The sequence below is a fragment of the Ciconia boyciana genome, chromosome 6, assembly GCF_034638445.1.
Source record: "Ciconia boyciana chromosome 6, ASM3463844v1, whole genome shotgun sequence".
NCBI lineage: Eukaryota > Metazoa > Chordata > Aves > Ciconiiformes > Ciconiidae > Ciconia > Ciconia boyciana.
The window spans coordinates 30,642,392-30,666,194 of NC_132939.1; the positions used below are offsets into that span (position 1 = coordinate 30,642,392).

A 23,803-nucleotide genomic window follows, 5' to 3' on the forward strand; every position below is an offset into this window, starting at 1 on the left:
CCACAAAGCTCTCTAAAGCTGCACTTCAGAAGATGCAGGGAAGGTGAAAAGGAAAATTTCTTACTTGCATGAGGCCATTGTTATCAAACCACTATCAATAAAGTATATTGAAGTATAAACTCTAATCATCAGTGCCACTTCTATGCAATGTACATAAACTTTTCCAAGTTGAAGTTCATAAGAACCCCTGAACAGTTCTTAACATAATCTAAGTTTGCATATGAACTGCCCTGCTTGCAATGATGAATGATTACTTTTAAACACCTCATATTTCCTTGTACTGTTAGGACTTGTTTCACACTATCAGTCCCACTCCTTTTAGGTTACCTGACATTTATCACCACATTCATACATGCTTTCACTACGACACATTTTTAGCTGTATGTTATGAGGAAGGTAACTAAGCAACTCTGTACCCGAAGCCACACTTCAACCCTGGAAACGTTTCTAGCAGGTATAAAGAGACAGCATGATAGCTACACATCTGTAACAGAAAACCTGCTCTAACAAAGCTTCTAATTAGCAGGATAACAAAGTTCAGGGATCACTGCAGCAATAAGGGACGCAAAGCAACATGTATGCCCGCGCCAAGGCAAGATGCCCGCTGCTGCCCCTCTAGGCTAGGCCTGCCCCCCTCCCCTCCCTAGGCCACCCCCTCCACCAGAGCCGGAGCAACCCACCACGACCCCCGCTGCCGCCATAGAGCTCCCGCAGCCCCGTGCTCCCACCAGCCCCCGTACTCACACATCGCACCCCTCGCCAGGGAAGCGGCCCAGAAACCCATCCCCCTGCCAGGACCGAGCAGGCCCGGCCACCACCTGCCCGGGGCCCGCCGCCCGCCGCCCGCCGCCCTCGCAGCACCAGCACCGGGCCGACCCCACAGAGACCCGCGGCGCACGGCGGGGCGGGGCAACCGCTCAGCACAGCCAATGCGCCAGCAGGAAGGCGGCCGCGCTGCACGCCGGGAGGTACGCCTGAGCCGCCGTGGTTCCTGCCGGGAAACGTAGTCCTGGTGGCGGGACACCTGGGCAGGGGCGTATGGACGAACTTCACGGGGGGGGGGGAGGCAGCGGCACTTGCCATCAGTTGGGGGCGTTTACCAACCGATAGTGACAATGAGCGTTGTTATTATTATCTGCAAATATAGCGCTATAAACACACACAGTGCCGCAAGCTACCGCTCTAAAAAGCAGGCACTGAAGACCGCAGGTACCTCAGCAGAGAAAAGCCACTGACGTCGTGGTGGGCCAGCCCAGCTGCGCCTGGAAAATCCGTCCCACGAGCAACGTGAAAGACAGAAGGACAAGCGCGCGTGCTTGTGCCTGGGCGGTGCGGTGTGCAGTTAAGCCTTAGTCCACCAGGCCTTTTTAAGAAGCCCAAGGGGGCTCTGAGCACCTCGAGAGAGAAGGGAGAAACCAAGGCCCGGTTGCAAGATCACATGAGGTTTCACTGGAAGAGGGACCTCGTACGGGCTCAGAGAGCCGCACAAGCTGCTGCGGGCCTCGATGCTGTGAGAGAGTTAGCGGGTACAGGATCCCAACAGCTGCCCGAACACAGATGAAGTTATCCACACCCGAGAAGGAATACGTCTCAGGAAAAGCCACCCGGCTCGAGCTGCAAAGGACGAGGTCCGTGATTCCGAACGGCAGCTTTGCCTTTCTGCCCTCGCCCCCTCCTCTGGTAACAGAAGAGGAGCTGACATGCTGCCTCCTAAAACAGAGAGTAACTCACGCGGAGAAAACCCCCACTGATATAAATAGGGCTGTTTCTGCGCTACGCTACTTGTTAACGTAGTTACCGTTACCAAGCCCTGGCCGCCCAACAAGCACACGCGCAGCCCACCGCCGACAGAGAGCGCGGGGCGCCGACGCATGGGCGCAAGCTCTCGCATGGCGCCATGTCGGGTGTACACAAGCTGCACGCGGCGGCCAACGTCCAGCCCAGCGTTCCCGCCGCCCTGCTTGTGTGGGGGTGCCGGGGACGTCTGCTTTTTCCCGCCATGTTGGGTGTGGCGCGCGGCGCCGCGTCCGATGGGCGGTGCTGGTTCCCGCTTCCGGAGGGTGGGTAGTGACGCGCTCGCGGGTCGGAGCTCGGCACCGGGGACGGGCGGGACATGGGCTCTTAAAGGGGCGGCTCAGCGCGGCTCGGCTCGGTTTGCGGGCGGCGGCGGCGGCGGCGGTGGCGGTGGTGCCGGTAGGTGTGCGGCGGTCCTGGGCTTGCCGGCTCTCCGCGCCCCGGGCGGGGCACCTGGCTGGGGGATCCGGTCTGTGGCCACCTCCCTGCCGCGTAGCGCCCCGTGCGGGGCGGGCTCGGCTCGGCTCGGCTCGGCACCGCTGGGGCGGTGGGGGCCTCCGCGGGACGGGGCGGTCCCGGCCGCGCTGGCCTAGCGGGTGCCGCCCTGCCCCGGCTGCCGGGCCCGCGAGTCAGCGCGGGGTAACGGGGCGGCCGGGACGCGGCCTGGTGCGGGTCCGGGAGGGCCCTGCGAGCCCCCGCCTCAGCCGTGGGCTGCGCCCGCCCCCTCGTGTGCTGGGAGGCCTCGCCCGGCCCTCCCCTGCGGGGTGTCAGTGCCGTTCCCAGGTATTTTTTTGACTTGCTTGGTGGGAGCCCTTGAATTGAGCTGTTAGTAGGATATAGGAGAAAACCCTCCTCTTGCTACGCCTTCCTAAACTTGCGTCATGTCCCGCTGCCCTTAGACTAATCGGCAAGATGCAATTGTAGTATGTAGTAAACAATAAGCATCAAAAGTAACCTGTGCTTTTGTGATTCTCTTAATTGTACATCTTGATGCCCTTGGTACTTTGGGGAAGCTAATGAAGAGTCAGCTTTATTTTTCACTTCTTTTTTTCCTTTTTCATTTTAATTTCTGTTTCACACAACGAAGGTTATCAAATCAACACACATGACTTGACAACCTAAGCAAATGAGCTAGAGAAACTTTGGAAATTTCTTTATGCAACTTTTTCTAGCTATTTACCTTCCTCTTTTTCACGCCCCTTAAAAAGGGCAGTAGATGCTCACTGTTCAGAACTAAGCAACTGGGTGTTGCCTTACTTCTCCTTCATAAACAAACCTGATTCTGTGCTGCAGAGAGAACAGCTATGTAGGGAGGTGTTTAGGGACAAAGGAAAAGCCTCCTGTGGTGTCAGTTGCTTGATTCATTGACTTGAGCAATTAATTGCTTACTGACAGTCTAGTAACCAATCTATACGCGTAGCTCTGCAGTTTTTGAAGTAGGTTATCTTATAGCACAGTTTGTGTCACTAGAAGGAATGGGATCTGTTACTGTCTGTATGTGGATCTAGGGTTGATTGTTAATTTGTGTTAGCCAGTAACTAATTTGGAGGAGGTATCACGAGGCTTTTCCAGGGACAAAAATGGATTGTTGAGACGAGTATAGAACTGAACACATTGCACAGAGGAGGTGGTATTACTAGTGCCTATTCTTTGCGCTATCGCCTCTTTGCAGTGTGTTCAGGAAGCTGATAACAGAAAGCAGGAAGCATGCAGAGTAGTGTCTTGTTCTTGGGTCCTGGCCTCTTCCCCCAGGGTCACAGATGCTTTATTCATTTATCTTGTAGGCATAATCACATGGAGGAGTACATTCTGGTGCTGATACTTTGTACCACCCTGCATTAGCTGGGCTGAATTTCAGCTAACAAGTAGGACAACAGTTTGTGTTAAGAAAGCATTTTAAAAAAACCAACTCCTACATTAGTGATATGAAGAGTTTAAAAGAACAACAACAACAAAAACCCTCAGTCCAAAGCCATCTAGTTTGTAAACTGTCTAATTTTTAATCTTTGCAAGAATGCACAGAAATTCACATTTTTCTAAGAATATTGTTTCATGAATTTTTCCATCTTTTGGGGAAGGCAACAGCTCATTTTACAAGAGAAGGAACTGAGAGAGCACCCATGATCACCTGAGGCTGTACCAATTTGCTGATGGCTAAAAGTGTAGCTCATGAGGTACTGGCTTTCAGTCAGTTGCTGCAACAGCAGGGTTGTGTCATCTAGTTCCTACCTTTGTGGTAAGATTACCCAAAAGGAGGCATAGGCTGCATTTCTCAATCATTCTTTTAGATGTATTGATTAGTAGCTATTTAAAATTTCTTCCCTGGTATGTATATGAAACATATACGGAAAGAACTAGTGAACTGGGAATTGTAGGATTTTAAGGTTTAATAATTTGGTATTCTTATTAGTGGATTATGTTAAAAGGATAAAGTACAAGGATTACTTTCTGATGTATCTGAAATGAAGAGGTAGTCAAATATTTAGAAATAGAAAGGGTAGGGTTCTTTCATATCATGACTTCATAAAAATTAGTAACTTGGACATACATATGTGAAAGTTTTCCACTCAACTCTGCTGCATTTAGTTCCTGACTGCCAAAAACTTTCACTGGATTTTGAAGAGGAAAACAACATGAAGTAAGAGTGGAGCCTGGCTAGAAGACTTTGTAGAAGTTATGTGGTTTTCATCCACAGCTTGGAAATGGCTCTTTTGAGAGAGAGAGAAAGAAATTATTCTAGAAGGCAAACTTAAAAAACCTTATGGTTTTGGCATTATTGAGATAATCTTATACCAACTTTCAGTTCTCACAGCTGTTGTCTTCCATGGTCAAAAGTATTATGCTTGTTTCTTCTTCTCTCACGTCACTTCCTACTCACAAGAAAATTGTGGATCTCTTACTTTCCATTTATGGAACCAGGCACCAAGGCACAGCCTGCTGTGTGTTATTGATATTATCAAAATATCACTAACAGGAAAAAAAGGAAACATTTGTGCTTAATTTCTAGTTTAGGGTTATCAGTGAGGAAGAAAAGTTTGTGATATTGATTAGAAGCATAACTTGATAGAGAAGGGGCTAGGTCCAAATAGAGGACCCCCAGATGGTGAGTAAGGAATTAATTTATACTATCTAGCAAATGTGATGGATGTATGACAAATTTCTGAAAGGCATTCAGTCAGAGGTGAAAAACTGCTGCATGTCAGCCAGAGATACAGGACAAAAATCATTCAAGGTGGGTTTGTGAAAGTGCAAGCAATCAGAACAATTTATTGGTCTGGTGCAAGTAGACCTGTCTGGTTTAAGAAAACTTGTCATTTTTGATAGCCTCTTCCTGCCTACAGTCCTTTCCAGATGCGGACTGTGTAATTGCAGTTGAGCAAGCACTTTATTAGGCCTTGTGGTGCCCTGCAGTTGGTTTAAATTCACAAAGATCAGTAAGACAAAAAATTCTTATGGGTTTTGAGTGCTTTGGATAGCACAGCCTGAATATGCCATGACTGTCATAAAACAAGGAAGTAAATTTTCTTTTTTTCTAGAGCTAATAAGCCTTAGAACTGCTTCTCAGCTAGTGCTGAAGAAAAGCATATTCAAACAGCATGTAAATTGCCTACTATAGCTTTAATAAGCCTCAGAAGATTATTGGGATTGAAAAACCCTTGAGAAGACTATACAACCTCACTGTTGTAATGGCTTTTGAAACTTGTTTACATTGGAAACAGTGTTGGCATAAATAGCTGGCATCCAGTTTACAAGTAATTCTGAATGAAAAAGGAAACACTTGTACGAAAGAGCCGTAGTGGTGCAGAGGAGCAATGACAGAGACAACAAAGAAAGATTTCATGTTAATTTTTTTACTGTGTGCTCTTTGAAGATGGGTGGCAAAGATGACTACCGTGTTGCTGGCTGCATAAAATGGTAATTTGATCTTGAGGCTATGTCAATTCAAATGGTTTCCTTTTTCCCCCAAAGTTTTTAATGTGCCTGTTGTCAGGGAATCCTAGCCAGAGAGCTGCTGTTGGATAAAGTTATACTGTCTTAGCTTTCTGATCACAAGCAGATAATTTAAACTTGGAGACTCATACATGCAGACAGTAGGTCATTGTGGGTATTACACTGAATTTGCTCCTATTGCACTCAGCCTTATGAAATTTATGGCTTGGCAGGTGCTAGCTCTCAATTCAGTAGTTGGGGTTGGGACAGAACTCTGATTAAATACCTGTGACTGATCCACCTGAAATGTGGTAATGTGAGCAGCACTTTCCCCAAATGAAAATTTGCACTGTACTCTCACAGGATCACCCTACTGCTGATATGGACATAGCCATAGCTTACATGAATCTGCATCACCTTCCAGTTTTTTAAAGTTAGACAAAGAAACTACTAAAATGCTTCAGCTGCTATATGGGTGTGTTGATTAACCAAATGAAGATCTCCAAGGCAGTGATGCTTTGAATGGGTCTGGCACCATGCTAAAATCACCCCCAAAGTGCCTGTCATGTCCCTAATTCTTTTGCAGGAAATACCTTGATGTTTTAAACAGTTCTGTAAAATCACCTTTGCTATGTCTTTACCTCAGCCTTCTCCAACCTAACAACTTCACATAGGAGAGTGAATTGAAGGTTTTTCAGGGTTTTTGGAGCCATGACTAAATGCATAGTAAGTGGAAAAAAGTCTGTGCAGACATAAATTTATTTCCCTTACCTCATTGTTCCTCTTGTCCAAGGGATAGAAGTAACTTCAGTCTAAACCATCCAGCTTACAGGGTGGTTTAGCACAGTGTGAGTAGTCTTGTGAAGAGATAAGATGTTATCTAAAGCTTGTGGTCAGAATTGGAATTTCAAAGAACTTTCTGCTCCCACAGTCTCCAAAATAAATCATGGCAGAAGAGTCATTCTTATGATTTGCAGGCTCTGCGTTAATTTCCTTGCTGCTATTGCTTCTTGATGAATCTTCCTTTTTATAAGGCAGTGATAGTTAAGATGATGAATGTGTTGTAGTCTTCTAAGTTTCCTGGTAGAAAAGTTTCATGAGGCCCATTACTTCAAGAAAATGTATTTTTGTAGCAAGCTTAGTTCTGCATAGTCTGTAAGTGCCAGGTTTTCCTATGCAAGGGGTAGAGAGGAAGTTGCACTGAAATGTGTTGAACTTTAATACTTGCAGTCTGGTAACTGAGTAAATACTTCGGACTACTTTTTGATAACAAAAAGTAAATACAGCCGACATTACATCCTTCTTTAAAGGAGTTCTACTTTGTATTTAGGCACATTATTTTCTCTCTGGAGTGGTAAGTTTTAAACAAGAAACTAAACTAAAATAGCAGAATGTTGTTGTAATGTAATTAAAGTCTTTGTAGGCACTCTTCCTTTTTTCTTTGGTTACTTTGTGGCTAGGATTTTGAAAATGGTAGGAGAGGGAAAGCAAATAAAATAGGTATTGAGCATTGATATTAAAATAAATGCTTGCCTTAGCAACTCTTACAGTATATTAAAAATACATGCCAGGAATACTTTAGCCATATCAAGCATTTTCTCCCTGAATATTTTGTCTTTATTGAGGATGTCCTGGTTATAAAATAATTGTGACATACCATTAACTTAAGAGCTGGATACCTCAATGGGTGCTTTATGATTCCTAGGCAGAAAGATGAGGGAATGAGTATCCTTTCTTTATGTATGTATACTGTGTTCTGTTAGAATAGCTGAGCTATTGTTTCAGTACAAATGGCCTCATCTTGGGTGTTCTAATTTCTTCTTTAGAGATATCTTGCAGTAAAGGCACCTGCTATGTTCCAGCTATTCCAATTAGACATGCAGCTATCAAGCATGTATCTCAATCTTTGGAAACGGGCTATTTTGGAAATGTTTGGTGGTTTCTCAATTACTCCTCTGTGCTTTTTTGGATGTTATAAACTGCTGTGTGGTGAGAAGTCTTTTTGTTACTGCCTAGGGAATGTCTCTTTCTATTCTGCCTCATGGCATTAATTTTCTCTGCAGAGCTACTGTGCAGGTTGTATGTGTGTGTTTACAAAAGCAATGCTGGCCAACTCAGTTGTACAAAGTAACAGGAATAAAACTATGGCTTTTTGGAGTCTAATGCATCAGTTTGCAGTATTCAGCTTTAAACAGATATTATAATCAAACCAATTCAAAGAGCATACGTTCTTAAGCCTGTCTTAAGGAAATACTATCTTGTTTTACATAGGTCTAATGGCAATGGCTGAAAAGTGAAGGTGAGTAAGCTTGCTGGGAAGTCTAGAGAAAGAAAGGTTCTGTCACCTGTCTTCAGTGACGTAAGACCTCAAGAAGTGATCAGAAAAGACCAGGAAGTAGCTGTAACCTATCATCCATGATAAAAGATTGTCAGAACATTTGTCTCTTAACGAAGTATTCTGAGTGGTTTTATTTAGCTTCCTCCCACACAGATCGGTTACCCTAGCAATTGTAAATTGAGCATATGAACTATCACTTTAGATTATGTTTTTATCTCACAAGAGGCAAAACACTACAGGTGTACAAATATGAGCATCAGAAGGTAAGCACGTGCATACTTCAGCTTTGAGGAATCCTGGAAGTAACTATTTTGGTCTGTATTATGGGTGTCTGCTATGTAGAAGGGTGTTTTCCTTGATATTTTGCAGCTGGATTTCTTCAGTGTTAGGTCAATTCATAAACAGTTTCAGGACCAAATACCATCGATTTAGGGGGAAAGTGGGAGGAATGCTGAAGGTTTCCATAGAACTTGCTGTCTGGCAGCAGACTTGTTCAGGAAGCTGTGAGCAAGCTAGGGGAACGCAAAGCTTGTCTGGCAGCTGTTAGAACTGGCAGATTCAGTGGCAAGTGCTTGTGTTTTCAAGCCATTGTCTGATGTCAGTTGCAGCTTCAGACGCTTTCTGGTTTAGTATGTTACTACTAACTTATTTGTGTCAAATAATGCATTGCTAGTTCCTTAGTGAGCTAACATAAATAGAACAAAGTTGGGAGGGAATAGTTTGATAGCTAATAGTGCATGGAGTAGCTCTTCATGTAATTGCTATGTCTCTTCATGTAATTACTATCAGATTTCAACATGGCATTATCTTTCATAGGACTTTATTAATAAACCGTGGTTGTCAAGACCAGGGTGAATTTAGTATAGTGTACGTGAGCTTCAGTCCTGAAGTTAATTCATGACTGTCAACTTCCAGTAATATGTTACCTTCCAAACTGTACCACCAAGAATTACTAGCTTGGGAGTTGGAAGTGTTGACTGTCTCCTTCCTTCTCCTTTTTCAGTCTCGCTGGTGGTTTGTTTTTCAATGGCTTCTCCATGAACCTTTGGTTCTAGTAGCACAGGATAACATTCTGGCAGTATTGAATAAAACACAAAACTCAGTATCTGGCCTGATAAAGTATACACTCTTTCTTCAGATTTTTGGTGCTTTCTTGACATGAGGGTAGTAGTATAATGTATTTGCAAACATCTGTTCAAAGATAAGGAGTATTATTGCCCATTAAAGACTTACTTTATAAACAAATCCTTCTTCTGCATGTTTGAGAATATTATTGTCGTGCTCTTGCCTCAAAAGCAAAGAAACTGTTATTGTATTGCGTAGTGTTGGCTGCAGTATGGCTCTTGGGCAACTCAAATACAGCTTCTGAGCTAGGCTTACATCATATGACCAGCAGTTGTGCTTATGCTGGAATGTGAACCCTGAGTATCATGAACCCACAGCTGCAAAGGGAAGCAGGACACCGGGGCTGCTGAAAAAGAAATCTCCAGGTTGCTCTGGGAATACAGCTGCATTTCTGGCCCTGTTCTGCAATTACAGTGGGGTTCTTGGGAAGTTGTTGTATTCACAGGGTGGGGATATGATATCCCTTTTGCTGTCCAAGATGAGACATGTTTTATGGCTCCAAGCTGCAGAAGTACCTGACCATGTGGCACCCAAAGGAGGGAAAGGCTGGCCAAGCCTGCAACAATTACAGTAATCCAGATATTCCTTGTTCAGTGCAACTATATAATTGAAATGTCACCGTGTTTCTGAATATTAAGTAAATGTGAAATCTTCACCCAAATAACCAGCTTGATGTCATTTTCCTGTGCTTAATCTAATACAGTGAAAATAGGTCCTTTCTTCCCTGTCCCTGCTTTACTGGTCCTTAGCTGTTGCAAACCAGCTTGAAGGGCATTCCCAAATTCAAAGTTGGGACTGAGCTGCCCTAAATAAACCTTATGAAAGGAGCTTAAGTCTGTGAATGAAAAGATAAGTCACTGATTATATAGTCAAATTGGACTACTGCAAACTGAGCTATTGGAGCCCTTGTGTGAGAATGTATGATTTTTTTTTTTAAATGATGGCAAAAACTAACTTGTGTTGACAGCTACTTAGAAAAACCTCCTAGAGCCATAGTCTTAGGCTTGGGAGGTATGTTAGGTGCTAAAGTCCAGACCTGCTGAAGTATTCTCTAAATCCTTAAGTACTTCAGCTGTAACAGATTAGGTGTCTTGATTTCAGTTCACCCTCAGGGATATGCACACTTCCTGCAAAGATCTGTGAACAGCATCCATTCTCTAGCTAACAGCTGGGTGTATCTGCATGAATTTGCCCTTCTAGGAGCAGTTCCTAACGGTATGTCTTCTAAAATATTGATCTTGTAGGGAAAAATGGAACATAGTTGTGTTAGTCAAGCAGGACGTTTGGAGTGATCTGGATGGATAATGTGAACTTAATTGGAAGTTACTCACGTGAAAGAGCAAGAATTAAAGTTAAGGGGAAAATGCATTTTTTTTTAAATCCTCCTTTTGTTCAGCTTATGTGCTATCTCATTAAATTCTTGTATAGCCTGGGAGCTCTGTTTTCCCATTGCTAGGAGTGCTGGCTTTAATATGTTCCTCCAACAAAAATGCAGATTCTTAGCTCTAAAAAAACTGTCTCTGATAAGAATACACTTGTTGATGGGCTTGCTTTTTCGTTTTGTCTCTTCAGGCAAAAGTATATCTCCTGTTTATAGCAAAAGTTAAATCATGGTTTGTTGGGACTTTGGTTATGAAAATCTTGATCCTTGAGAAAGGTGGATTTGAAAATCTGTGCTAGAGTTGCAGACATACCATTTAAAACTTTTGCAGATCCTTTTGCATTTGAGGGATTCACCATATCCGAAGAACAACTATTTCTAGAGTGTTACTGGAATAATTTTAGGTGGTGCTTCGTCTGTGAAAGTGTTTCCCCTTCTGACTGTCTGTTGAAATCCCTCAAAGGTAAGGGGAAGAACACTTAAAGCTTATGCTAGTAACTTAAATGCCTTAATGAATTCCTTTCTGGATTACTGCATAAACCAATGTGCTTTTCCAAAATGGAGAAGCTTTTTATTTTAAGACTTCGTTTCCTGATTTTTTTTTTACCTTAAACTAACAATAGATACAGTTTTCCAAAAATGTTTAGGAAGCCAAGTCTTGGAAAGGAAACTATTTCACATACTGATTGTTCCTGCATTTCTTAGTTCCTCAGTTATGTCATATCAGCTGAATAATTCTTTTAGTGCCTTCTAGTCCTAACCAGGTGTTGTACTAAGCAGAATGAAATGTGTAGGCTTTCATTCTTTGAACCGTCTTCTAGCTTCAGCTCAAAATACTGATAAAAGGATAATTCTGATGCTTAACTGGTATCTCTTATTACAGGGGGAAGATTCTCTTTAACGTGATTACTTACAAATAATAGTTCCTCATCATGGCTGAACTATCGCCTGAAGAAATTCAGCTGAGGGCCAACCAGGTCACTGATGAGGTAAATATTATAGGAAGCCATCTGGGATTACAGTACTTATCTGCCAAGATTACAATATCTTTTAAAAATAAAGACAGTCTAGGGTAGTGATTCTGCAAGGGTATAGCTAAATGTTTCAAACCCTCACTTTGCTTGGTAAATACTGGAGCAAATACTACTCCTAAAAGTAAGAATGAATTTAAACTTCTGAACTGTAAAGCCACCTACTTGACTGAGTACTGATCCCCCAGTCCTGATTGCTGAGAAAATGAAGGCTGGGTACCTACACTATTCTTAATCATGTTGATACTTCATGACTTTTTTTATTTAACTAAAATTCATTTGAATATATTTTCTTTTATAATGACTTTCCAATGGGATAAACAAAATACTGGCAAGTACTAAAAACCAAGGGTTTACTAGCTACTGAAAAAAACTCTAGTATGCTGCCACTATGACTGTGTTGTAGTGTGTATTACATATAGACAGGCTGATGAACCTTTGCATACTAGTTGCCTTACTGCAATGAACTGGTAAAGAAGGCTTTCAGACACTAATATATCCTGTTAACGCACTCATTTTAAAATTCTCTTTCTAGTCTTTGGAGAGCACAAGGAGGATTCTTGGCTTGGCCCTTGAGGTAAGGAAAAGCTTTTGAATTCCCTGGGGATTTATTAATTTAACTATAAGAAGCAGCATGTTAACTATCACGAAGTGATCTTAATCACTTTTGTGTCTTTCTCAAACTTTTTTTGAGACACACACTTCATTATTAGAAGTTGCTGCTTTAATTTAGTAGTAGAGTTAGAATGACTTAAACCTAATGTTTTTCACATTATGTAAAGTCAGATCACAGAAGGATCAATATCCTTTTTACCTGTTTTTCTCTTAAGCAAAATGGCCTAATCTCCAAATGCTACCAGTCAGTTATAAAAAGTCTTCTGTGGTGGTCAGTTATGGCTTTGGCTGCTGCATCACTTGCTTCTCATAACATCTTCCGTTTGTCTTTTAGGCCACTTTGCCTGTGAACAGTGTGAAAATGTCTTGCTTTGAGGAGGAGGGTGGGGCTCAGTTGGGTGGGGTAGTAGAGGGTAGGGGGCTGCTTTTGGTTCTAAACAAAAGTAGTTCTACATACACCTTACAATCTGTTCATCAGTTTTAACTTTAAAGATAGTTAACTATGATGAAACTCTTAACACCCTTGTACATGACTTGAAACAAATCTCTATTTCGGGTCTATCTAGGTGACATTATATGAGGAGTCTGTTCCTCTACGTTGTTACAGCTTGCATGCCCCACTGTAAAAATGGCTGAAAGTTTACTTTTGATACTGTAATTTCAGAAAATATAGAGCATCCTGTTGGTAAGGAGTAAGATAAGATGGCTCATAGTCATCTCTGGTAGACTTAAAGCTTAACTGGTTCAGCAAGACAATTTTGCTAGTACTTGGATATGCCATAGACAAATGGGAATCCAGAGACTAAGCAGTAATGCCTCTCAAAGCCAATGCTTAGACTTCTAGTGCTGAAGACTTGAGACAATTTATTGTCACTGTGAGAACACTAAAAAATAATCCAATGAATAAGGACCCTAAAGTGTTTGGTCACTACTACTTTAGAGCCTGTACTCACTGTCCGGGCAGTAGCAGGCTGCTGTGGAACTGAAGATGCTAGTGTTATCAGTGAGGCATTTGAATCAGCGTAGCCTAATGAATACCTCTCAAACACAAACGTTAAGAACATGTAATGAGCCAACATAACTTCTCTTGGTATCATAGTTTGGTGATTTATAGAAGCTAAAATAACTCCTACCATAGGCAGTTCTATGCTGCCAGTTTACAGTAAAGCATGGGTGCAACTTGCATGCTAGATTCAAGACTTTGAGCCAGGAAAGAGCTGTACTGTGCTATATTCCTCACTGCTGATTTCTTTTGCTTGGTTCTAAAACTAGTGATGGGCTATTCTCTTCCTGATCTCTTCTGCTGAATTCTCAAGAATGGCTTTGCAGGCTTTGTTTTGCTTTCTTTTGTTCTGGCTTCCAGGACTAAAGGCCTTGTCAGCCCTATTGAAGAGTGTAGGAATAAAGAGTGAACTAAATGCCACTTTTCAAAACAAGGCACAGCTAGATTTACTTTTTTTTAGCTTGCCGTTGTCATAGTTCAATCTGAGTATTACAATAAATTTTATCTTGTTATAATGTAAAAAAAAAGCTCACAAAAGCCCCACTAATTGAGATAGTGTAACAGGTGAGATTATTATCAGCCTAACACAGGATCTAATTTGAAACTTAGCATAGCTTTACTACAGAAGTTATTCCTAGCATAGTGTTTTATTATGAACTGGGTTGGATTATCAAATTTCCTATAGAGACCTTCTGATTTTGCACTGCTGTACTGAAATCTGGTTTTATATCTGCAAATAAACTTCTTTCTGCAGTCCCAGGATGTCGGCATCAAAACTATCACCATGCTGGATGAACAGGGAGGTGAGTTCTTCCTTCTTCCTCTCTAACACTAAAAAATTTATGATGGTAAGAAAAAGGATTATCATTCAAGAGTTGTTGCTGAAACGAAAGGCTTATTAAAGACTACTTATGTGAAAATGAGATTTGCTAATTGGTTATTCCCATGTGTTTGTAGTATTTAAAAGAGGTTTTAAAGTAGTTGAGAGACCATGTTAGTTACACTGTAATACAACCTCTGCTACAGAAGCCCTTTCCATTATAGCATGAATGTAACTGTCTGCATTTATTGTAAAAGCAGCAACAGAAGTGCTGCTCTAAGGATAGGGAAAATATTTTTAGTGTAGTAAACATACTTATCACTTAATATCTTTCTTAAAAATAATAATAAAAAAAAATTCCAGAAGGCAGGAAAGAAAAAAGGCATTAGTCTTGGTATAAAGATAGAACTGAAACTTATAAGTTCCTGCTTGAAGGAAATGTTGATATCCCACCCCTACCTTCCCGCAATCTGTGTTTATTCGGGTTACTTGTTTCTCTTCTAGAACAACTAAATCGCATAGAAGAAGGCATGGACCAGATAAATAAGGATATGAGAGAAGCTGAGAAGACACTGACAGAGCTCAACAAATGTTGTGGGCTCTGTGTCTGTCCTTGTAACAGGTCAGTTAAATTGGTACTTGGGTCTGAAGTTCTAGAATATTCCCCATAGCTACTGTACTGGGAGATGGTCTCTAATAAAAGAGCTAATTAAAAAATGCTGAATCTCTAGGAAAGTTGACTGTTTTGGTTTATAGAGGTACACCCTTTTAAAATTTTGAGTAGCTAAAGCTTGCTTGCATCTAACCATATATTCTGCCCCTTTCACTGTATAACATCCTGCACAATTGTGCCCTAATCTCCTTAAAGCTTGTATTTAGTAGAATACTATCAATGTCCATACAGATGAGACCAAATTGGACTGCAAATAGCTATATGTAAGTGCCTGTCTGTTAGAAATTTGACTCCAAAAATAATTTTTTCACAAAAGTACTTTTGTACTAACTTAAAAGCAAGAAGACTTCTGTTTTGGAGAAGGAAAGTAATATTGGTTCTCCAGGCATTTAAAAAAACATTCATGCTGTAGGGAGGAAGAGTGTAGGAGAACAGGCATTGGTGTTAAAGCTTTAATCTTTCACTGGTGACTACATAAATTCTTGCAGACCTGCTTTGCAGTACCTTTATAACATCAGTGTTATGGCTACCATATCCAAGTCAGAGTAATCTAATCTTTTGTATGACACTTGATTTGTACTTCTAAACACGTAAACAGCCTAAACAATGATCAGAAATCAGTATTATAAGGAAACCAATATTTATTTTTTGGAGGTGTGCTAGCTTTATCTTTAAGCAGCAAAGTATCAAATTTATTTGTGTGAATTGAATGTGATCATAGTTCTTCCAAGTGAAGGAGAAATAAGTTATTTTAAGAGTGTGACCACTGAAGTGAATAGTGTGTGTGTGTTTGTTAATTTTTAGCTCTTGAGCAAAAAAACTTTATTCAATTGAGAGGTAGCAGAAATACAGGTAAAAATTCCTGAGTATCTGAGTCTGCTTATACAACAGAATAATACTTTGAGGATCACTTAGGATAGATGTGAATGTGGCTTCTAAGGCTGAAAGTCTTAGAGCTTTAGTACCTTGAAAAGGCAGGTATTTCTGTCCTGACTTCTGGATAGGTGTGCCTACTGCTTTATATTAGTTTTATCAAGCTGATGGAATTTGAGCATTTTGACACACTCAGTCTTCGTCTTCTGTAGTTAACAGTCTTATTTCACTGAAGCTAAGCAACTTATTGACACTGAGCAAGCTCAGAATTTGTGAACTCTTTTGGCACTCCAAATACACAGATAACAATAAAAGAAATAATGAGCTGTGTGCCAAAATGGGCAGTAATGTGCAGAAAAATCTACTAGGTAAGTAAGGGCAATGAAGAAGAAACTGTGAATGCCTTTCATATATCTACTGGTACATCAATTTTTCTGTCAATGTCAGAGTTATTTGTCAACCAGTTATTTCCAAAGCTTTTCATTATTTCATAAAGCTAAATCAGAACACTTGCTGAATTAAATATTGCTTTTCTCATTTCTCCTAGGCTTAGATTATTTATAAAAGCTCTGTGAAAACACAAAATACTGGCAGTACTCTAATATAATCTATGTACTAATAACAATTTACCTGTTTGCTGGTCTTTACTATTCTTTCTTCTCCATTCTCTCCTAACACTGATGCTTGCTTTCTAAAAATGAAGACTAGGATAAGAAGCTGTATTCACTTAACTGGTGAAAGCGGATTTTAGGACAAGGTCAGTCTTATTAGCGCAGATGTACATTTAACCAGCTGTCTGAAGTGATGCTTCTATTGGATTTGTGCTTGTACGTGCATGATGTCTGCATGCAGGTCTCCTTGTGACTGTGATGTGTTGTAATACTGATGTGAATAGGAAATGCCAATTACTATAGAGTGTATTAGCTGTGGAAATGTTTAACAACTGCTTGAGGCCTTGCTGGTTTGATGGGTTGTATAAATTGCCTTACTCTTACAGAAATGAAACATAAGAAAAGTGAATGTATAGTAATTCGAAAAACAGCTCTTAAAAAAAATCAGGTGGTGAGAAGCTTTGTTCTTAACTGTGCTTAGTTTGAGCAACAATTATGTTTCTAGCTGTCTACTTCAGATGTGCAAGTAGTTTTCGGGCCACTTATTTTTGTTCAATAAATTCCTTATGGTTACCTCTGGCACCTAAAACTTTGCTAATCCAGAAGCCAAGCATACAAAGCTCTCCTGCTGTTGCGGCTTTAGTGTGAGTGAGATTGAAATATAGTGCTCAATCTAGTTGCAGTAAACCTCAAGAGATCTTTAAGCCTGTGTATGCACAAGGAGCTAGATTTGACTAGTTTAGGTTTCTTTAGGGTTCTGCTGGATGCAACAGTTCCATTATGAGCTGAGTAATTATTCCATTTCTTCCCCTTGATGTATTCATACTAGATTACTTTTCATAGGATCTGACCTATGAAATACAATTTCCCATTTGGATTACATAAATGCCAGAAGAATGAGGTGAATATTTCTTCATTACAATTAATTTCACACCTCTTCAAATATGAAACATCTGGGCTACTGAAAGGTACTATAGATATAGAAATATAGATATAGAAACATTAACTTTAAAAAGAAAGACTTGGCAACAGAAAATGTTTGACAAAAAACAGTACAGATTAATGGTTTTCTTGCATAGTGTAGTTATTTGTATTTGAGGGAGTTTTTTTCTTCATTACCAATTCTTCCCTAAAAAGTAACTAGTCCTGGCTCTAGACTAACTCCTGTTGTAAATGCAACTTTATCTTATGACAGTGTAAGCTTTCCTGTTACTGTTATAAGCTTCCCCTCTTCTGGTAAAGGATATTATTTTTAAGGAAATTACTGTGCTTGTATTAAAACTTAAGACCAAATTAATCACTGTCCCTAGAGTAACTCAGTTATGTTTGTACTATCCCAATATAAGAAATTCTATTGTATAGACAAAGCCTTGTCTATACAAAATCTAATCTTTCAGGCACAAGACAAATGTTTCAAAAAATCCTAGATTAATACAGAACTTCAGTCAGGAAGCCATATTTCTGATGTAGCAGTTCAGATTTCTTATTTTTATGGAGTAGGACAAAGAACTTTGAGGCTAGCAAGGCATACAGAGCAACCTGGGGAGATGGAACAGAGAACTCAGCAGATCATGTGATATCCATGCAACCAAGAAGTATAAATCAGCAGCAGCCTCAGACTTCTGGAGGACGAAGTGGCGGATATATTACAAGGTTTGCTTCTTCATATTTCTCAATCTCAAATGCAGAAATCCTAAGTTACCAGTTGTCAGCTTCTTTCAGACACATTTTAGGTGAAATTGCTAAATAGTAAGTTTACTACTGCTTGGAGGAATTGTTACTGCTTGTAGAGGAGATGGCAGACACCTACACTTTCAGTATTGTAGTGCTCATCTTACACTTTCATTTTTTTTCATAGTGGTGGTGTTATCATTCTGTTTCTGGATGTGAGGACTATAAAGCTTAGTACTCAGTTATTGAGGGGACTGTTAAAAATATCAAGGACTTTTATTGTCATAAAGTATATTTGAGACAAACTCATGTCTTAAACTTTCTCTGGTAGCTGTTATTTTAAATTCTAAGGCTATTTTTGTAATAGTGGCTAGCTTAGCACCCTTTTTTGGTGGGCTGCTTGCTTGGAATACATGGGGTTTTAAAAGGGGAAAAACATACCTTGGCTTGAATACTTTGCCTGTCAGATAACTGTGCAACAAACAATTTCTATTAAAGTAAATTTAGGGTAGGGAAAAGCAAGTTCTTGATTCTTGGAAACATTGTCTTAATTATTTGAACAGGGTAACAAATGATGCCAGAGAAGATGAAATGGATGAAAATCTTGCTCAAGTGGGAAACATTCTTGGAAATTTGAAAAACATGGCTTTGGATATGGGCAATGAGATTGATGCCCAGAATAAACAAATAGACCGGATAAATGTAAAGGTAAGTGTCAAAGGTGTTCTCTGCCTTCAGCTTAGAGGTTGTTACTGAGAAGTTATAAGGAAGGGGTTCACTGTCCTATCTACCTGTATTTGCAATAAATATGCATTAAGGTTATACCGTCCTCTAGGTTGCAGTGATTTGAACAAGAGATATATCTTGGTGTTTGGGTATGTAGCTGAAAACTCAAAAGCTTCAGAGTGTCAGGAAACCTAAAAATACAGCACAGGTCACTGCTTATTCTGAAAACAACTAAACTTGATTGGATCAAAAGAGCATTTACTGGAAGTATAACTGGGGGATTGTTGCTCATAGGGAATCTTGTATGTGGTAGGGAATAGGTATTTTTAACAATAGCAAGATTCTTTTGGAATTCCTAAAAAGTCAGTATAATCATTGAATGTAAAATAAAACACACGTAATTAATTGCCCTAATTCTCGTGGACAGGTTAATATTGGAGTAATAGGTTTTGTAGGTGCACAGGGACATGGTCTGCCCTCATCTGCACATAAAGTTAGTCATAGCCAGTAGCATCTTTCTATTTTTTCTTTTTTTTTAATTTTATTGCTTTAAAGATTAACTTCCCAAAACAGATTAATCATAAATATGTTGGGGGGGGGGGGGGGGGGAGGGGTGTCTTTCAGAGGGCAACTTATGAGGAAGTTAGTTGTATTTTAGAAATCCCCATATTCTGAAATGAATAGAAGTTCTTTTACAGGCATCTTGGTTAAGAAAGGAAATGAAAGCTTTAATGAATAGTGTCTATTAAAGATTTTAAAAAGCAGAAGTGGACACCAATTGCTGTAAAATTATAAAATTAAGACACAATGGGAAGTTAAAAATATCACTGAAATGCCCAGTAGGATTAAAAGCAAGAGGAATGGAATTTTCTCAAATATACAGAGCTAGTCTGACATAAATGCTGGCTGTACCTATGTCAGTGTGATCTTATGGAGGATGCCTTAATTGTCTTTCACTGTTCCCTGAAACTGCAGATCTGAGGTGATTATCAAGTAAGAGAACTCAAACATTTTAAAGAACAGTAGAAAAGTTAATTGTAGTTTAAAATGAGGTGAAATTCTTACAGCTTAAAGTGGACTGAAAATTATGTGGTCCAATTAACTGCAAGTGGGAATTACTGTTTTTAGCAGTAATGTTTCTGGTAGTTTCAAGCACCTGTTTTGGCCTGATGCTCTTTCATTTTAGTGGTCTGAATAAATCTTGCTGATCAAGTCTTACTAACTATTGAAATATGATGTAAACAAGTTAGAATTGCTTTACAAAACAGCCAGGAATTGCACTTTTATTTTTATTGCTTTGAGACTGGCAACCTGTCTGAGCATATTTATGTTGACCCTTTCCTGCTGATAACGGTTTTTAAATCTAGTGAACAGTGTGGAAACAGAATCAAAATGTTGAAGGTAAATCTCCAAAGGACAGTACCATATAAAGAAACAAAGAGCAGTATTAGGCTTAACTTCAGAATAGACTTGATGCTCTTATGGCTAATGAAATGGCTAGTGAAATGGCTAATACTTGGCACAGGTAGAGCTTCTCAAGAGTTCCACTCCTCATGGTGAGGTCAGAGGCTAGTTTTGTGCTTATTACCCCTCCTGCTCATTCTCTACTGCAGGCTAGATAATCAGAATTATTTCGAAGCTCCTTATCATACTTTTCAGTAAAACTGTATTTTGACACTTGTTCAGCCTAGATGCTATAGCTGACTTGATGCTTTATAATAGTAAAACAATTATAAAATAAAGTGCTGTTCTTACAAACACCATACTATTATGACATTAGGACACTGGAGGGTGTGTAGATGAAAACCAGGGGTTTGCACTAAGCAAAATAATTCTGACTTTATGCCCATAAGGTTACTTCCAGTTTTGATTGTTACTTCTAGTCCATAGCAACACAGTTGTTCTGTAGAGGTCCTTAAGATGTCTAAACGCTTGGAGAGAGGGAATTTTTATCCCCTTGTTCCGTTAATATTCTACCTGACTTGCTGAAGCAAGCTGCTGTATGTTTTGAGGGTCAGCTAAAGACTGAAAAGTATTTCTCTTGATTCTGTTTCTGCTAAAATTGACAGCCTATGCTGGCTAAAAAAAAAAATAAAAATTCTAGCTTAGAAGGGGAGCAACTTTTATGTCTATCACAATAACAATACCCTGCAATTCAGAAGTTTGTATCAGTTTGAATTTTTAAATTGTTTCGCATGAAGTCTGCAAATGACCTATGAATTTCTCTTTCAGGCCGATACAAACAGGGAACGCATTGAACAAGCCAACATCAGAGCCAAGAAACTAATTGACAATTAAAGCCTGCTGTCATTGTTCAATGACACTGTCTCTCCAGCTGCAAGCCACCATATTCATGGATCTGTGAAACTTCTTCTATTCTGAAATAAGAGGGGCTGGAAAAAATGAAGCAGTACCCTTTCTATAGGGATTAATTTTCTTTTTTTTATTGCTTCATGTAAATGTGGCCTTGACTCCAAGAAAGCAGCCAACATAACTTCCTCCTACTCATCTCCCTTCACTTTCTTTAAACTGCTCAGGGCTATGTGTTATGGCTTTGAGAATCTTCTTGCATGTTTTATTCCCCCTCTTATTTTTTTTTTCTGCACGCAAAATACAGTCCTTTGTTGAAGTTGAACAAGCAGGGTAACCTGAATTCACAGTTGCGGAAAGTTGGAGAGGGCACTTTGCACTGTTTGAAATACCTCATGAGTTGAGTGTCTTCACTAAAATAGGGACTTGGTGAATATTGTCTGACTTGTATCTCTAGCAGGCTAACCATAGTTTTACAATCCAAACCACATGATTGGTTTGGAGTTGAGTTTGTGGATTACAGAATTGAAGAGACCCACTACTTACTACTTGTGGGTTGAGGGCTTTAAAACACTTCCTAAACACATGAACTTTAATGTTAAGGTAACTGGAGGGGTATACAGGTTTCCATTTCTGTACTGTAAATTGACATTGGTTTGGAGGCCATGACTAGGAAATTATGCTGCATTGTTCTGATAATTTGTTGTGTGTGTATATATACCCGGTCTAAACCCCATGCACACGTGAGTAGAAGAAAATAAAACTATCTCCTTAAAGTATTTATTTGATGGAAAATTTTATGCCCCTCATTTAAAAGTTAACTTTTTAGTGTTTGAATGATGCATCTTAACTGGAAGAAACTGAGTAGAAAATCATGCAACTTTCTTGCATCCCATATCAGATTCTATTTTAGCCAGTTTTCACTGGAGTTCAGTTTATGCCTTTTTCCAGTGCAAAATAATGACTGAGATCTGGTGCAGAGTTTGTTCTCAGCAGTGACTTTGGGGGAGCTTCTTAAACCTACTGAAAACAGAGAAGCTTATTATGAAACTTCTTTGTCACAAGTCTGGAGGAAGCAGTACCTATTTAAGAACTGTATGCTAGTTCTAAATAGATTCCCGACTGGTTTATTATTGCAGACTTTGGTACTGGCAATTGGAAATACTACATGTCCAAGTTGCTTGCAACTACAACGTTCCTGTTCTGTTGCAGAATAGAGGAGTTTCTGACCAGGTGATGTAAAGCTCTCTTCCTATGAAGAGGAAAAACATTTTAGTTTTACTGTAATATAATCAGACTTATTCCCAGGATTTTATTGAAATTTTTTTTGGCAAGTAAATTGCAAGTGACCTGTATAATTTTAACTCCACCCAGCAATATATTATGCCTGTTTTTTAAAGGTGGAAATGATGCTTTGGACTAACCTGTGATACTCAATGTTGGATGGCAAAAGTCTTCAAACCAAATTGTTTGGAGGAATAATTAAAACTAATAGCATTATGGGGTGTTTTTTTGGAAGGACAGTCTACAAGTATCCTGTAGCCATTAATAATAAATCCCAGGGCTAGAGAGATGACACTAATCTGCTGAAATGTAAGACAAACAGTGTTAAGTGTTTTTGTTTTTTCTTTTCAGTAGAAATACAATCAGTATTACTGATATATTCTCAGTTCATCCCCAGGACAACCTGATATTTAAAGAAGAAAAAAAAAAAAACCACCACCACTACCACCCCCCCAAAAAAAAAAAAAACCAAACAAAAAAAAACCCCAAAACACCAACCTAAAAACCACAAACAAAACACACACCACACCCCTCCAAAAAAATGACCAAAGGATGGAGCTGCTCCATGTAATAAGTAGGCCAGTGGTAGACTGTCTTATGTGAGTAAGATAAAGTAATTTTTAAGGGACTGGATACTTCAGTACTGCGTGTTGACTTCTGTCTGGCTTCCAGTAATTGTTGGAAAGCTAATGAATTTTAAAAGCTCATTATCTACCCCATTAGTAATGAAAATTATGTGCTTAATACCACAAGTAGCAAAGTAGTACTTTCAAGAACATTGCAGAGTAAATTTCTAACAACCACTTGCATGGGAAGGCATAGGGGGTTTGTATGCTTTTTTTCCTTCTTATAAACTTCAGGTTAACTGAAGGAATATTTGCTGCTGTTTGTGAAAGCAAAGCATACATTATTTAATTATGATTGTCTCCTGAAACAGAAGACTAAAGTGGTTACATTATTCTGCTTACAACAGTGCAGACCTGCTCTGTAGCATCTGGACATTCCAAACATGGGAATGTTTTTCCCTTGCCATTACAAGTCCTTGTTCTTGACTTCCCTGAGCTCTAAAATTAGTACGTTGGCTGAGAAAATGCTGTGATTGGTATATCAGAACCATAATATTGCAATGAATTCCACAGAAGGAAATAATTTCTGAGACTCTAAACTTAAGTATTAGTGGAATATCAATACTATTTTCTGATGCAGCAAGAGCCAAATCCGTGAGGGAGTTGGTGCCTTTATGTTAGTGAACAACACAGTCTGCTGCTTGGATTGTCTTACTGTTGTCTATAGAATAGATGCTTAATTTCCATATCTATGGGATGGAATCAGCACTTGTACATCTTTGTATTTCTGAATGCTATTAAGAATGAAGGTTTACAGTTTCTGCTTTTGATTGTTAAACTATATATTGTGCACAAAAAATACATACTTTTATAACTGAATGTGTTTTAAAACTCTTTTCTCTTAGAAATGTTTTTTAGTTTCCTGTCCTTGAAAAACTTGGCAGAACTAGTTGCTACTATGCAACTAGGAAGTTTCCCTTCTATTTTTATTCCACATAAATCCTAATGCTAACAAAAATGAGTGTACTTTGGAAGAGAGGAGTATTTTGATT

At 39.7% G+C, this 23,803-nt stretch overlaps 2 protein-coding genes across 9 annotated transcripts in view; one reads left to right on the top strand and one right to left on the bottom strand.

Annotated features, from left to right (window-relative positions):
• ZNF106 (zinc finger protein 106) overlaps positions 1–883 on the bottom strand; it is a 47,392-nt gene extending 46,509 nt beyond the window's left edge. For 4 of the 5 annotated variants that reach the window (XM_072863866.1, XM_072863862.1, XM_072863865.1 and 1 more), the window contains exon 1: positions 745–883. The gene's annotated coding sequence lies outside the window, so the exon portion shown is untranslated. The remainder of the gene's footprint in view (positions 1–744) is intronic. The other variant, XM_072863864.1, reaches the window with a different exon arrangement.
• A 432-nt stretch (positions 884–1,315) lies between these two features.
• Positions 1,316–22,702, top strand: SNAP23 (synaptosome associated protein 23). 4 transcript variants are annotated; one of them, XM_072864642.1, is made up of 8 exons: positions 1,316–1,628; positions 11,452–11,557; positions 12,135–12,176; positions 13,972–14,020; positions 14,542–14,659; positions 17,695–17,847; positions 18,429–18,573; positions 20,824–22,702. In XM_072864642.1, exons 2-8 carry the CDS (start codon positions 11,501–11,503, stop codon positions 20,887–20,889), a joined length of 630 nt encoding a protein of 209 aa, XP_072720743.1. In that variant the 5' UTR covers positions 1,316–1,628; positions 11,452–11,500; the 3' UTR covers positions 20,890–22,702. The 4 variants fall into 4 exon arrangements, with proteins under 4 accessions (XP_072720743.1, XP_072720744.1, XP_072720745.1 ...); XM_072864643.1 differs by lacking the exon at positions 1,316–1,628 and adding an exon at positions 2,040–2,060; XM_072864644.1 differs by lacking the exon at positions 1,316–1,628 and adding an exon at positions 2,402–2,577.
• The last annotated feature ends 1,101 nt before the right edge of the window (positions 22,703–23,803 follow it).